The sequence below is a fragment of the Erythranthe guttata genome, chromosome 9 (genome assembly GCF_056151865.1).
Source record: "Erythranthe guttata isolate IM_541 chromosome 9, IM_541, whole genome shotgun sequence".
NCBI classification, from domain to species: Eukaryota; Viridiplantae; Streptophyta; class Magnoliopsida; order Lamiales; family Phrymaceae; genus Erythranthe; species Erythranthe guttata.
The window spans coordinates 17,070,145-17,085,000 of NC_142541.1; the positions used below are offsets into that span (position 1 = coordinate 17,070,145).

Sequence of the window (14,856 nt, forward strand, 5' to 3'; positions counted from 1 at the left end):
AAACAAAAAATGAAAAAAATACAATCATATGCATATATATTCTTCAAACATGAAGTATTATTGAACATTAAAAACCTATAGCATACATATAACTGTATGTTATTACAAGTGACCATAGTTATTTATAATTATCTATAGTTATATATAATGAGATAAAGTCTCGATTACTGTAGCATGAATCCAACTTCACAAAGGCACTTCATCGAATCTTATTCTCTGCATGTCATAAAATTATAATAATAGTAAAACCTACAACAAAAAAAACACGAGTTAAATAGCAAAATGGAACATGCGAGTTAGATTACATGAAAAATACAAAAAAAAACATGATTTTTTTTTGTTGATAAATTTACTGAACTGAAATCGACTACAAATGACTATAGTATACTACAAGTCCTATAGTCATTTATATGTAGCCATGACTATACATGACTACATATGACTGACTACATATGATTGTATATGACTAAATATAACTATATATTTACCTGACTCAAATCACCTATGTAAGTAACCACTACTGGTTAAATTTCTATTACAGACAAACAAAGCTCTCACACATTAGGCATTTCAAATCATCTTCAAATAAATACAAAAAATAAATTACATATGATTTATAATAAAAAAATCAAATTACATGAAAAATACAAAAAAAACATGATTTTTTTTGTTGATAAATTTACTGAACTAAAATCGACTACAAATGACTATATTATACTACAAGTCCTATATATAGTCATGTATAGTTACATGTAGTCATGACTATACATGACTACATGTGACTGACTATATATGACTGTATATGACTAAATATAACTGTATATTCACCTGATTTAAATCACCCATGTAAGTGACCAGTATTGGTTAAATTTTCATTACAGATAAACAAAGCTCTCACACTTTAGGCATTTCGAATCATCTTCAAATAAATACAAAAAATAAATTACATATGATTTATAATAAAAAACAAATTAATCCAAAGAAAAATATTTTAATATTAATTGTCACAGATCTTCAAACACATAGTAGATTTGGGTTTTTTTTTATTTATATAAATGCAGTAAATATATACAATCGAACACCACCAATTCCAGATCTGAAATTCACCATTAGATCTGACTATACATCGTCGGATCATAATTTAATTTTTTTTAATTCAGTTGGTTTTTATAAAAAAAAATTAAAAAAATTAGGTGAAATAGTGATAAGAATTCATATCTTAAAAAAATAAATTAAAAATAGTTTGACATTCATAAATTACAAAGTGAAGTGAATGGTTTAGTACCGAGTTCAAGGCGGTGGGAGGAGCAACGACGACCGGCACAAGGCCGTGGCGGAGGAGCGGCGCAAGGCTTTGGTGGCAAAGCAGCGGAGCAGGTGCGGAGCAGCGGAGCACGACGGAGCACGGTGGAGCAGCAGAGCGGCGGAGCAGCGGAGCGGCGGAGCAACGGAGAAGGCGGTGCGACGGAGAAGGCGGGGAAGTGAAGAAACGGAGAAGCGGAGAAGGCAGGGAAGCGGAGAGAAGAGAGATAAGAGAACAAAAATTTTGAGAGAGAGAGAGAGAAGAGAGAAAACGTTGGAAGAGGGAGAGAGAAGAGAAAGCGGCTGGGAGAATGCAGAGAGAAATTAACGTGAGTTGGTGAGGGTTAGGGTTTTAAATTGTAACTAAAAGGGCAAAACTGGAATTTCAATTTGTCTAGGGGAGTCTATCAAATTAAGATTAGAATTTGGGTTTTTGACTAGGAAAGAAAAATTCATAGGGCCTATCTCTATATATTTTCAAAACTAGGGGGTTATCCCTCATTTCCCCTTATTTTTATTTTTTATATTTTCAAATTTTTTTTTTAAATAAAATAAAAATAAAAATAAAAATAATATTCTTTCTTTTTATTACTGTTGTTTTACATTTCCAGTACAATCATGTTTATCAAATTATTAAAAAGAATGAATATCGTCTATTATTTACAGAAACATCTAATCAACAATCACAAAAAAAAAAAAAAAAAAAAAGGATTTGCTATTATTAGTGTGGTTTTTTCTACTCGCAGTGCAAAATAATTCATTTTTTTTTCTTTTCTAAATCTTCTCCAAATCCCCTCTCAAACACTCTCAACCTTTGATTTTTGAAATTTTGCAAATCCAATAATTTTTCGAACAATATCAGTTTGAGCACAACTATTATCAACATGGATGAAAACGGCTTCGATTTTGAGGTGAAAATACACAGTTTTTGTTCATTTCCAACAGTTCCAATATCAGTGTGTTTTGGTGTAGTGGTTTTTTTGAAGTGTGTGTTTTTGGTGTAGTGCGTGTTTTTTTTTTTTGGTGTTTATTTTCTATTGTAATTATTGTGTAATTTAGTGTATGTTTTCGATATAGTGCATGTTTTATTTTTCATTGTGTTTTTTTTAGTGTAGTGTGTTTCTTTTCTTCTCCAAGTACACACCAGAAACACAAACTGGAAAAAATGCACACTGCACCAAAAACACAACATTGAAAAATAAAATATGCACTACATCGAAAACGCACATTGTATTACACAAGAAAAACACTGTAAAACACTCACTGGAAAAAAAACCACGTAATACATCAAAAACACAGACTAACAAAAAATACGCACTACACCGTAAACACTTACTTAGAAAAGAAACAGACTACACAAAAAAAACACAATGAAAAATAAAACACGCACTATATCGAAAACATACACTGAATTACACAATAATTATAATAGAAAATAAACACCCGAAAAAAAAACCACGCACCACACCAAAAACACACACTAAAAAAAAAGAACCACTACAACAAAACTCACATTGAATAAAATGCACTACACCGTGAAACACACACTAGAAATTGAGTGTACATCTTGTACAATTGAGTGTGCGTTTTTCATGTAGTCTGTGTTTTACTCAAGAAGTACACTGCATTTCCAGTGTGTGTTTCACGATGCAGTGCATTTAATTTATTTTATGTGTGTTTTCGTGTAGTGCGTGTTTTTTTGATGTTTTTTTTTGTGTAGTGTGTGGTATTTTTTCGCTTTGAATTACTCGTGAACTTCACTGGAAAACACATACTAGAAAAAAATCCACGCATTACATAAAAAACACATACTGAAAAAAACACGCACCACACCAGAAACACGCACTAGAAAAAATACACATTGCACAAAAAAAACACAATGAAATATAAAATACGCACTACATCGAAAACATACATTGAATTACACAAGAAAAACAGTGGAAAACGCACACTGGAAAAAAAACCACGCAGTACATAAATAACACACACTAACAACAAATACGCACTACACCGTAAACACTCACTCGCACTATATCGAAAACATACACTGAATTACATAATAATTACAATAGAAAATAAACACCCGAAAAAAAACCACGCACTACACCAAAAACACATACTTAAAAAAAACAGCCACTACACCAAAACACACATTGAATAAAATGCACTACACCGTGAACCACACACTGGAAATTGAGTGTACTTCTTGTGTAATTGAGTGTACTTCTTGTGTAATATTGGCATATACATGAATGTTTCCTTTATTTATAATAAATATTAAACGGATGGACTTATTGGTGAAAGAGATATGACCACTAAACCGAGAATAATAAAGATGCTTGGTTGCTTATTCACAAAAACCCCTATGTAAAATATGTTCCATTCTGGCACGAAAATTGTGTATGAAGGATGTTATTAAACAAAATTAAAAATGTAGGGACGTATTTGATTTTGATTACAAATACAGGGATGAAAATGAAATTTACCCCTCCCAAATACCTAAATAAAATTGGGGTCTTAGGATATAGGTCTTTGGTGACAAAACTTATTTGAACTAAATGACAAGTCTAACTAAACATTTGCTTCACATCCTTTATAAAATTCATTCCAAAAATGCCCCTCCACTCACAAATTCAAAATATTCATTAAGTAAATTTCAAACTGCATTTATCATTTTATTTATTATGCATTTAATAGTTCCATATTTTCATCTAATATTTTTTTTCTTCAAATATCCGTTTGTCTTCATTTTTCTCGTTATTTATTTAAGCATTTTATACACTAGTATAAAAATTTCTTTATTTTTTTCCTTCTTTTTTCTACATAATATTGAGAATTACAAAAAAAAAATGTTTATCTTTTTATTATTTTAATTTCAATTTACATATTTTTCAATTTTTCTGTAGTAGACTATGGTATACTACGACGTACTGTAGTATACTATAGTGTAGTGGTGTACTATAGTATACTATGGTGTAGTATAGTATACTACGGTATACTATAATTTACTACCAAACCCTAGCCATCAAAAACTCCTAGCCGTCGCAAACCCTAGCAGCCAACGCAGCCGCCGCCAACTCTAGCAACCCACTCTCGCAGCCGCCGCGACTATAGTCAACCTACCAACTTTGGGAAAATCCAAATCAAGCAAAATCGTTCAAAACACAAGGAAATTAGATCCAATTGATTAGTCAAAAAATATTTTCCATAATATCTCAACCATAATCACAACCCCTACCACACCTTCCACCCGCCGCCGCCGACTCCAACCGTCGCCACCGCCTCCACCGGCGGCCGCCGCCTCCACCCGCCGCTGTGCCTTCACCGGCCGCCGTCGCCTCCACCCGCCGCTGCCGCGTCCACCAAACCCTCGCGATCCACCGTCGAAATTGCAGATCTGTTGTTTTCCACCACCATAGTCCACCGACCATAGCCGCCGTCACCAGCCCAACCATTATTAAGGGGCGAAAGAGATGTGGAGAGATAGAGATTGAGAGATGGAAAAAAACGAGAAGGAGAGAACGAGAGAAGCAGAGAGAAAAGAAAATAAGAGAAATAAATCTGATAAATTGGAGGAACGTGAATATAGATATTATATTGGGTTAATATGCTAAGAGTCCCTTAAATGAAATCTAATTTGAACTAAATGACAACCTTAAATTCAATCTTTTAATTAAATCCCTATTTTATAATAATATATGACCCACATCCCTAATTTTTATTTTATCCCTAGTTTGCCCTTATACCCTAAATATAATATCCCACGTTTATTCAACTAATCATATTTTTTTTGTTTTCTCTCTCGCATCTCGCCGCTCCCTCTCCCTCTCGCCTCTTCCTCTCAGATTTGTTTTTTGTTTTCTATCTCCCCTCTCGCCGCTCACTCTCCCTCTCACCTCTTCTTCTCCCTCTCCCTCTCGCCTCTTTATCTTCCAGCGACGGGTTGTGGTGGTCGGGGCGACGGCGAGGGGTTGTGGTGGTCTAGGCGGTGTAGGGGGTTTGCGGTGGTCGGCGGTGTTGGGGGTTGCGGTGGTCGGCGGTGTTGGGGGGCTGTGGTGGTCGGCGGTGTTGGGGGCTGCGGTGGTTGGTGATGTTTGGGGGGTTGTGGTGGTCGGCGGTGTTGGGGGCTGCGGTGGTCGGCGGTGTTGGGGGTTGCGGTGGTCGGCGGTGTTGGGGGGCTGTGGTGGTCGGCGGTGTTGGGGGCTGCGGTGGTCGGCGATGTTTGGGGGGTTGTGGTGGTCGGTGGTGTTGGGGGCTGCAGTGGTCGGCGGTGTTGGGGGCTGCGGTGATCGGCAGTGGTCGGCGATGTTGGGGGGCTGTGGTGGTCGGCGGTGTTGGGGGCTGCGGTGGTCGGCGGTGTTGGGGGCTGCGGTGGTCGGCGGTGTTGGGGGGCTGTGGTGGCCGCTGGTGTTGGGGGCTGCGGTGGTCGGCGGTGTTGGGGGCTGTGGTGATCGGCGGTGTTGCTTTTAGGGTTTGACGGCTGCTGTGTTTACGACTAGGGTTGGCGAGATTGGGTGTTGTTGGCTGCTAGGATTTTGTAGTACACCGTAGTAGAATATAGTACACTAGTAGACTATAGTACACTGTAGTATACCATAGTCTACATGGTATACTATAGTATTGACAACAAAAAAATTAAAAAAAAAAAAAATATATGTAGCTTGAATTAACAAAAACGAAAAATAAATTTTTTTTTTCGTAATTTTTAATATCATGTAGGATTTGTTTTTTAATAATAGTGTAAAATTTACAGTACACCCTAGTATACCATAGTGCACCGTAGTATTTTTAAAATTTGCTGAATTATTTAACAATTTTGTTTCCCGTAATTTCCAATAAAATATAAAAGATAAGGAAAAAAACTGTTTATAATAATGTAAAAAATGTTAGAATGAAAATTGAAAAAATAAAGATGAGTGAAAGGGCATTTTCGGAATAAAATTTATAAAGGATGTGAAGAATTCCTCGCTCAAATTTCCGGAATCGTCACCATCAACGCTGCTTCTCTCTTCATCTGCAACAACAAAAAGAAAATCCCCAAAGTGAAACAATAGCGCATACGTATATCTATGCAGATGATTTATAGAGAAATGGCAGTAAGAGTAAATACCGATGAGAGAGAAGTTTGTGAAGGTTTCTAGAGAGAAGGATTTGATGAATTCCGCCAATTGCTCAGTGACTCCGTACTATTGTTCATCTTCCTCTTCTTTTGTTTTGATTTTCGAGCCCTTGGCGGCGGAATCAGAGGCAGCGGCGGTGGTGGCGGTGGTGGAGGGCAAGGTTGAGGTACGAGAATTTAGAAATGAACTGTGAATGTTTATGTGTTCAATGTTTCGAATTTGCTGAATTATCTCATTCTATGTTACGTATCATTGAGCAAAAGGTTATGATTTGAGTATTTGTTTGATGCTATTGTATGTTTGAATTGTGTGGTAATTGTAAATCTATGAATTTGTTACTGAATAACTGAGAAATCTTTTAAGAAGACAATATATGGGGACAATGGTTTTAATTATGAAGTTTAAGGACTCAAATATTTCGATTTTGGAACTTGAGTACCAAATTGGGATTATAATAAAGACTTTTGAAACTACTGACAGATCTCAGATTTCAAATGGGTGCAAGTCGGAAGCTGTTCTAGTGGTGTTTTGGATGACCAATGACCATTTCTTAAGCTGTTCTTTATAAGTTGGAAATGGGTGCAAGTCAGAAGCTGCAGGGGAAAATCGACCGAGTTCTCAAGAAGGTTCAAGAGGGCGTCGATGTATTTGATAGCATCTGGAACAAGGTCGCGTTTTTGTATTTTCAAACAAGGGATCGTCCTCTTCTTGAAAATCAGGATTTTGGTTGAATTCACACTTTCTGTTTGTACAGGTTTACGATACGGACAATGCAAACCAGAAGGAAAAATTCGAGGCGGACTTGGAGAAGGAGATAAAGAAGCAGCAGAGATACATAGATCAGATCAAAACATTGATACAGTCCAACGAGATCAAGGATAAGAAGGTATATCTACTGCTAAACTAGTACGTTGTTATATAATCCCATCGTTTTCTTTACTCTGCTAGATTTTGTGGCTTATTTATTTTTAGTATATATTTTTTAGCAATCCTAACTGGCAGCCTAGTTACCATATCAATGTTTTTGACATGTATAACAATTTATGAATACAATTTGAAGAGTTTGAACTGTCTTTATTCAAGTTGGCCAGGCTTTTCGTTTTCTTGTTTCTTGTGCATTTATGCACTTTATTGATTGTTGCTCCTACTCCTGTTCTCTTGTTGGCATTCTCTTTTGCAGTTCTTTTTTCGGCGAATTGTTTTTCATTGTTCTATGGTGGATTTAGTTGTATAATATATTCTTTGGTTCTTCTTGCAGTAGCTGGTATTATCTTCATCTTGTCTATGCTTATTTCTCCGATGTTGACAATCAATTTTCTTTTGATACCTGTTGACTATGTTAGTGCCTCTTATGAGCAGGCTCTGATGCACGCTGAAAAGCAAATTGAGCGTGAAATGGAACGATTTAAGATATGTGCAAAAGAAACGAAGGCAAACGCATTCTCAAAAGAAGGCCTAGGCCAACAGCCTAAAACGGTACGCATTATGTACCTGTTTTGCTTCTGGATGTTCAAAACATCCCCAATGCTTGTATTCTGGTGTAAGTTTCATTACAATTCACATCCGTCAGCGGTGCAACGGGTAGTTGCTGAAATTAATATTTCAATATATACAAAAGCAAAACAATGATTTGATTCTTTGGCAAGTGAAGCTGAACTGGTTAAAGCCAATGCATATTATTTGATTTTCTTTCTACTTGTCAGTTTATTTGCAATTGTTGTCATGCTTTCAGTTGTTTAACTGTTCATGTCTTGATGATCTCATTGAAAGTTCAGTTTATTTGCAATTGTTGTCATGCTTTCAGTTGTTTAACTGTTCATGTCTTGATGATCTCATTGAAAGTTCTATTATCTATATATTCTTGTCCACTAAAGTAGTTGGTAGTAGTCGATGGCTGAAATGTTAGGGTACTTTTGGATATAAAATTGCCCTTTAGATTATGGAACATCATATGTTGGTGTTCCAGAGAGGACACTAGAGCATTTTACCGATTCTTACTTATGACATTGACATTGGCGCCTTAGGGATTTCTAAACTGTGGTTTTTTTCAATATTATTCTTATGGTTTTTTTTGTTATCTTGCTGATGAAATGATTTTGAATGTTTTTTTTGAAGGCCCAATTTTTGTGTATCAGACGAAACGAGTTCGTGGAACGACGAAGGTAAGTTTTTAGTAACCTCTTATACGTACTTTTATTTCTTAGAGCATACTTGATAATTTACTTCCTTTAATTTGCCTATCTCAGAAGCAAAAGGCTGAAAAAAGATGAAGTGGCTGTCTGTGAATGCACTTTTGAGAGTGCATGTGGTGAAAGGTGCTTGAATGCCCTAACCAACACCGAGTGCACACCAGAATACTGCAACGAGCATTGCATGAATCAGGTGAGCAACATTATTAGAGTAAACTTATAGTTTATAACTATTATTTTTCATTAAAATTTTTTTTTTCTTCCAAGGTGCTAATAATTCGTACGGACTACTAGGTGATTTGGAGAATCCCTTTCAAATTTGACTTTGACTGTTTTGTTTACAGAAATTTCAAAAATGTGAATATGCAAAGACGCTAGTGTTTAAAACTGAAGGGCGTGGTTTGGGTCTTCGAGCTGATCAGAACCTAAAGGTAATATTTAAAATTTTAAAAATGTTATCTGAATTGGTTTGGGTACATATTTAATAAATAACATCTAACTGTTGTTGGACCAATTAATCGAATACATTCATATCGATAAATTTTTAGAAATCAATGCATAATTAACTTTGATCTTAAGTAATTTAATTTATTTTAGTTCATTAATTTCTTAAAATATCTTTCATGCATTATTATACAATATATATTAATATTTTTTTATAAAAAAATAATTTTAGTTACTTTTCAATTTTATACGATCCAATAATTATTAGATTGTTTATGTTATTTATTCGACCAAATAAATATCAAATTTTATAATTTTAAATATTGCATTGGATTTTCAATTGATATTTTTTTATAAACTATTTTTCAATTATTCCATCCAATGAATGTGGAAGTATGTTAAAATTATTATTATATTTTAAAATTTAAAATACAAAATAATTGTTGAGCGGGTAAGTGTTACAAATGATTGACTTTTTATTGCTTCACAGGCTGGCGAGTTCATCGTCGAGTTCTGCGGAGAAGTTATACCATCCAAAATGGCAAAAGAAAGATCCAAAATCTACAAGGATTCAGGTTAGATAACAAAATGTACAAAATATCAGTTTTTATTTATTGAAAATAAATTGAACCCTATCCATTGGGTCATGCAGGTTCTAATTGAATATGTGATTTTGTTTGATTCACATTATTATATTGATCCTTCCAGAAAAGGAACCGTTGCCAGATTCATAAACCACTCCTGGTAATGTGCTAGAGAAGCCCTAGTATTTTCTCGTACTCATTTTTATTTATTATGTATTTAAAATTGATATTTCAATATTTATGCAGTGAGCCAAACTGCAAAATCAAAAAATGGACTGTCTTGGGTGAGACGAGAGTTGGTATCTTTGCCGATGAGGATATTGAGGTCGGAACGAAACTCACATATGACTACTGGTTTGGATTGTATCGCACAACGGATATCCAGTGTTTGTGTGGAGTAGCTAGTTGTAGGTTATATCTTGGTGCGAAATCTCCTTGTTTGCAGGTAAATACATTCTTCTTTCAGACTACTACTACTTCTACAGCTACTCGGTTTCTGATTTTTTTTTTTTTGTTTTTGGTGGTTGCTGGTTTTTACAGAGCAAGTACAGCGTAGATGAGGTTTCTGCTCCGGAAAGTGGGACAACGATGCAAACACGGCACCAAAATCTCTTCCCCACTAGTGCACCAACAAGCCACTCAGATAGCACAGTTGAATTCAGTAGAGAGCATATCGACGCATTACTCAATGAGAAGTTGAGAGTTAAGGATACGCATTGCTTTATGGTATGTTGAAATTGGAGAGTTTTACCTGCAGTTGAAATGAGTTCAATTTCGGATGTCGCAGAAGATTACCTCTTCTTTTTTTTTTTTTTTTTTTTTTTTTTTTTTTTGAATATTGGGATGTTTGATGTTTTTGCAGGAAAAAGTTGAAGTAGTGGAGGAATACGTAAAAAATCTTAAGCAATGTATTAAGTGGTTTCAACAGCGTGAAGGAAATCTTGTTTCAGAGCAGGAGAAAACTAAAGAATTTGTTAGACGTGCAGGAAAAGACATGCAATGATATGGGTAAAAAGTTGGAGGCACTGCAAGAAAAGTTTGCAAAGGAGGAAGTGGATGAATTGGTATGAGCCTGCTGTTTTTTGATTTCTGTTAGTTCTGTTTTATTTCACTTTGAAGAACTAAACTGTCCAATAAACTGGAATTTCAATTTTAATTTTAATTGGTATAACAGCCTGCTTTTTGGATTTCTGTTAGTTCTATTTTAGTGGGAGCTTGTTTTGAATTTGTAGTTAGTCATGCTCTCCAATAGTCACCTAGGCATGTCGAATACGTGATTTGACGAGTTGTTACTTGAGATTCTATTGAATATTAGCACTTATATCGAATCAAATTCATAGAAATGTCAGTCATTTCTGCTTGCTCTATTGTTTACCATCTATGACTTATTCATCTATGATCTTAAAAGAATACACAAGGTGAGATGATCCAGCAGATTGAAAGCGATCTATTACATGTACGAGCTGACCGCGACAGGCACATTTTACAAGTCAAGACTTTGTCAGCTGAAGTAGAAAAATACAAGGAAATGATTGGAACAAATGAACGGGAGGTTTGTTTCTCAAATTCATGTTTTTATATAAAAATGTATTAAAATTGTTATTTCAGCATCATCCATTTCTTTGTCTGTCAACATGCTTGGAAATAACGCAATTGCTGGAGAAGCTTGCTTTGGCAGAACATAAATTAAAGGTTTATTTTCTGTTTAGAGGAAATATCATTACTATTATTCAATTTAGTGCAAGTTTTTTTCTTCACTTTTTTTTTTCTCTCTCTTTTTAGCTGTCCGATATATCAGTAACGACAACAAGATCTGAATTTGAGGAGCAAAATGCAATGATTCTTGAGTTAAAGAATCGTCTAAGGGATGCAGATTCTAAAATTGTAGAAGGAGAGAAGCTTTGCAAAAAATTACATAACACCATCATGGTACTAGTTTTGTAATTAAATACATCTGATTTAAAGTTCAGTTCCAATCCTTCTTTAGTTAAACTATTGTTTATTAACAAAAAATCTTATCATTTCAGGAGTTGAAAGGCAATATCCGTGTATTTTGTAGAGTGAGACCGTTGTTGTCTGATGATGGAGATGGAAATGATGCTAAAGTTGTTTCATTTCCAACATCAATGGGAAGGCTGGGCCGAGGAATTGATGTCACAAAAAATGGTGATTTCTTTTTGCATAAAGTGTAAAACACATATGTTCTGAAGATACTACCAAGTCTTTTATATTGATAGTTTCTCCCAATTGATTAGTTTTTTTTTTCTTTTTCGTAAAGGACAAAAGCACCCTTTCACTTACGACAAAGTGTTTAAGCCCGATGACTCTCAAGAAGATGTATTTGTGGAGATCTCACAGCTTGTTCAGAGTGCTCTGGATGGCCACAAGGTCCTCTTTTTTTCCTCTCGACTCAAACTTATTTGTTCTTTAAGTTTAGAGGCCTTTAATATTCTTGCCACAAAATTCCATTGTGGTTCATGACCGTAAAGAATCCCATGTGAAAACTCTTATTATCATGGCCGATGACATTAATATGCAGTATTTGTTATTGGAGATCTTATATCGAAGATGTACAAGTGGTCAGCATATTAATATATTTTCTTTGAATATTTGTTGCTAGAGATGATCGGATGAATAGTTATTTCGCAAATTAATATTGGAAATTTGATGAGGACATTAGTGCTAATACACTTAAGTGTTTCTTAAGTATGGTCTATTATAAGTAGTCTGGAAATAAATTTTCTTATAAGTAGTCGGGAATAAACAAAAAAATACTTATTTATCCTACTGCACTTGAATATATAGGTTTGTGTCTTCGCGTATGGACAAACAGGGTCTGGTAAGACATTTACAATGATGGGCAAGCCAGAACCACCAGATCAGAAAGGCTTGATTCCTCGATCTGTGGAGATGATATTTGAGTCGAAGCAAATTCTTGAAAGCCAAAAATGGAAGTACAAAATGCAGGTGTGGACTGAATGTCGTTTTTTTTTCTTTCTTTTCAAAATCAGTAATTGTTATGTTTTTTTTCTTTACAGATCTCGATGTTTGAAATTTACAACGAAACAATACGAGACCTTTTAAAACCATCTCAAACATCAGAAAGTGCCCTAAAAAGCAAACATTTCATCAAGCACGACTCGAATGGCAACATTTACGTATATGATCTTACGGTTTGGATGTCTGTAGTAGCAAAAAAGTTTCCCATTTGTTAGAACGTGTTAAACTATAGCGTCCAAATTTTAGATCTTTTGTATTTTAACACACTAAAAATAATCACGTTCGTTTCTTTTAGGTCCGTAGGCAAAACCAAAATGAATGAACTATCATCAAGAAGTCATTTTGTTTTCACTCGAGAAGATAGGTTATCACCGTTAATGTGTAGAGTGAAAACAAAATGACTTCTTGATGATAGTTCATTCATTTTGGTTTTGCCTACGGACCTAAAAGAAACGAACGTGATTATTTTTAGTGTGTTAAAATACAAAAGATCGAAAATTTAGACGCTATAGTTTAACACGTTCTAACAAATGAGAAACTTTTTTGCTACTACAGACATCCAAAACCGTAAGATCAGATTCGTAAATGTTGCCATTCGAGTCGTGCTTGATGAAATGTTTGCTTTTTAGGGCACTTTCTGATGTTTGAGATGGTTTTAAAAGGTTTCGTATTGTTTCGTTGTAAATTTCAAACATCGATACCTGTAAAGAAAAAAAACATAACAGTTACTGATTTTGAAAAGAAAGAAAAAAAAACGACATTCAGTCCACACTTGCATTTTGTACTTCCATTTTTGGCTTTCAAGAATTTGCTTCGACTCAAATATCATCTCCACAGATCGAGGAATCAAGCCTTTCTGATCTGGTGGTTCTGGCTTGCCCATCATTGTAAATGTCTTACCAGACCCTGTTGTCCATACGCGAAGACACAAACCTGATATTCAAGTGCAGTAGGATAAATAAGTATTTTTTTGTTTATTCCAGACTATTTATAAGAAAATTTATTTCCAGACTACTTATAATAGACCATACTTAAGAAACACTTAAGTGTATTAGTACTAATGTCCTCATCAAATTTCCAACATTAATTTACGAAATAACTATGCATCCGATCATCTCTAGCAACAAATATTTAAAGAAAATATATTAATATGCTGACCACTTGTACATCTTCGATATATAAGATCTCCAATAACAAATATTGCATATTAATGTCATCGGTTCATCAGATCTTGGCTGTGGTTACCCTTCACGTGCGTGTACGATTTGAGCAATCAGAAATGTAGAAGGGTAGTTTTCTTTCTAGCGTAGGGATCCCATCCACAACTACTGTAACAGTTTTTTTTATATTAGTTGAAAATATGACCATTTTAGCTATGACCATTTTAGCTATGAACATTTTCAAGAATATTTTGTTTATGATATTTACTCATAAATATTAAATATGCATTATTATCGGGCAAAATCACAAAAAAAAAAAAATCATAAACTAACTTGCACGTTTTGCTATAAATTACTTAAATATTAAAATCGTGTTTTAATAATTGTGCACTCAAATATGTACTATATAAGATGTTTTCTATACGTAGTTTCGAAATAGTTCATCAAAAAATTGTATCACCAAATTTTGACCATGAAGAAAAATCATAGAAAATCATGTTCTACAGCACATATTTTTGCTAAAAATCATCAAAATGAACTATTTTTTAATTATTTCTATGTGCTATAAATTTTAGTGAATTACACAAAGAAAAGCAAACGGCCGTGCCGTGCTATATATTTTCATTTGTTTGAATTTAATATCCGCTAAAAGAGAAACGTCACTACAACTACATCAAATTATAACCAAAGAAAGCAAAAAACCAACCGAAAACGAAACCCGATAACCAAAAATCGAAACCCAAAACTCAAAATCAAACCAATGGATCCCCGAAAACAGAAACTGAAACCTCAAACACTGAAACCCAGAAACCGAGACCGAATCGCAACCAAAAACGAAATCCAATCTAACACTTAGTTTTTCATAAAACTACAAAACAATGTAAAAGAGTCGAATAGGTATTTAAATTTGATTTAACCCCTACTCAACGGTGAACAAAATCTAATCTAGCACTTACTTTTCCGCAGAACTACCAAACAAAATACAAGAGTGGAATAGGTATATAAATTTGATTTTAACCCCACTCTTATTCACTACATAAAACCCGACAACCCGAAA

The 14,856-nt window shown here is 34.6% G+C and overlaps 1 protein-coding gene and 2 pseudogenes across 3 annotated transcripts; 2 read left to right on the forward strand and 1 right to left on the reverse strand.

Annotated features, from left to right (window-relative positions):
• The first annotated feature begins 6,310 nt into the window (after positions 1 to 6,310).
• On the forward strand, positions 6,311 to 10,364 carry LOC105976002 (histone-lysine N-methyltransferase ASHH2). Of its 2 annotated transcripts, XR_016033536.1 has the most exons (11): positions 6,311 to 6,588; positions 6,903 to 7,090; positions 7,177 to 7,308; positions 7,782 to 7,898; positions 8,538 to 8,584; positions 8,669 to 8,804; positions 8,956 to 9,042; positions 9,546 to 9,630; positions 9,708 to 9,799; positions 9,886 to 10,084; positions 10,180 to 10,364. XR_016033536.1 is itself a non-coding variant. In XM_013001274.2 (10 exons), exons 2-9 carry the CDS (start codon positions 6,998 to 7,000, stop codon positions 9,787 to 9,789), a joined length of 723 nt encoding a protein of 240 aa, XP_012856728.2. In that variant the 5' UTR covers positions 6,311 to 6,588; positions 6,903 to 6,997; the 3' UTR covers positions 9,790 to 9,799; positions 9,886 to 10,026. The 2 variants fall into 2 exon arrangements, 1 of the variants encoding a protein (XP_012856728.2); XM_013001274.2 differs by lacking the exon at positions 10,180 to 10,364 and having other exon boundaries at positions 9,764 to 9,799; positions 9,886 to 10,026.
• Positions 10,202 to 13,678, forward strand: LOC105976001 (kinesin-like protein KIN-14C; annotated as a pseudogene). Its single transcript, XR_016033535.1, has 9 exons — positions 10,202 to 10,341; positions 10,502 to 10,703; positions 11,048 to 11,191; positions 11,305 to 11,331; positions 11,422 to 11,568; positions 11,667 to 11,805; positions 11,918 to 12,027; positions 12,445 to 12,606; positions 12,678 to 13,678. The product of XR_016033535.1 is annotated as a kinesin-like protein KIN-14C (transcript).
• On the reverse strand, positions 13,146 to 13,522 carry LOC148768243 (kinesin-like protein KIN-14N pseudogene; annotated as a pseudogene).
• Positions 13,679 to 14,856: the final 1,178 nt, after the last annotated feature.

What these genes read in the sequence shown, in the direction of transcription:
- LOC105976002 (XM_013001274.2), top strand. Translation starts at nt 6,998, where the DNA reads ATGGGTGCAAGTCAGAAGCTGCAGGGGAAAATCGACCGAGTTCTCAAG. An exon ending in GAGCTGATCAGAACCTAAAG is followed by an intron (nt 9,043 to 9,545) that starts GTAATATTTAAA and finishes ATTGCTTCACAG; the next exon opens with GCTGGCGAGTTCATCGTCGA. An exon ending in CAAAATCTACAAGGATTCAG is followed by an intron (nt 9,631 to 9,763) that starts GTTAGATAACAA and finishes TGATCCTTCCAG; the next exon opens with AAAAGGAACCGTTGCCAGAT.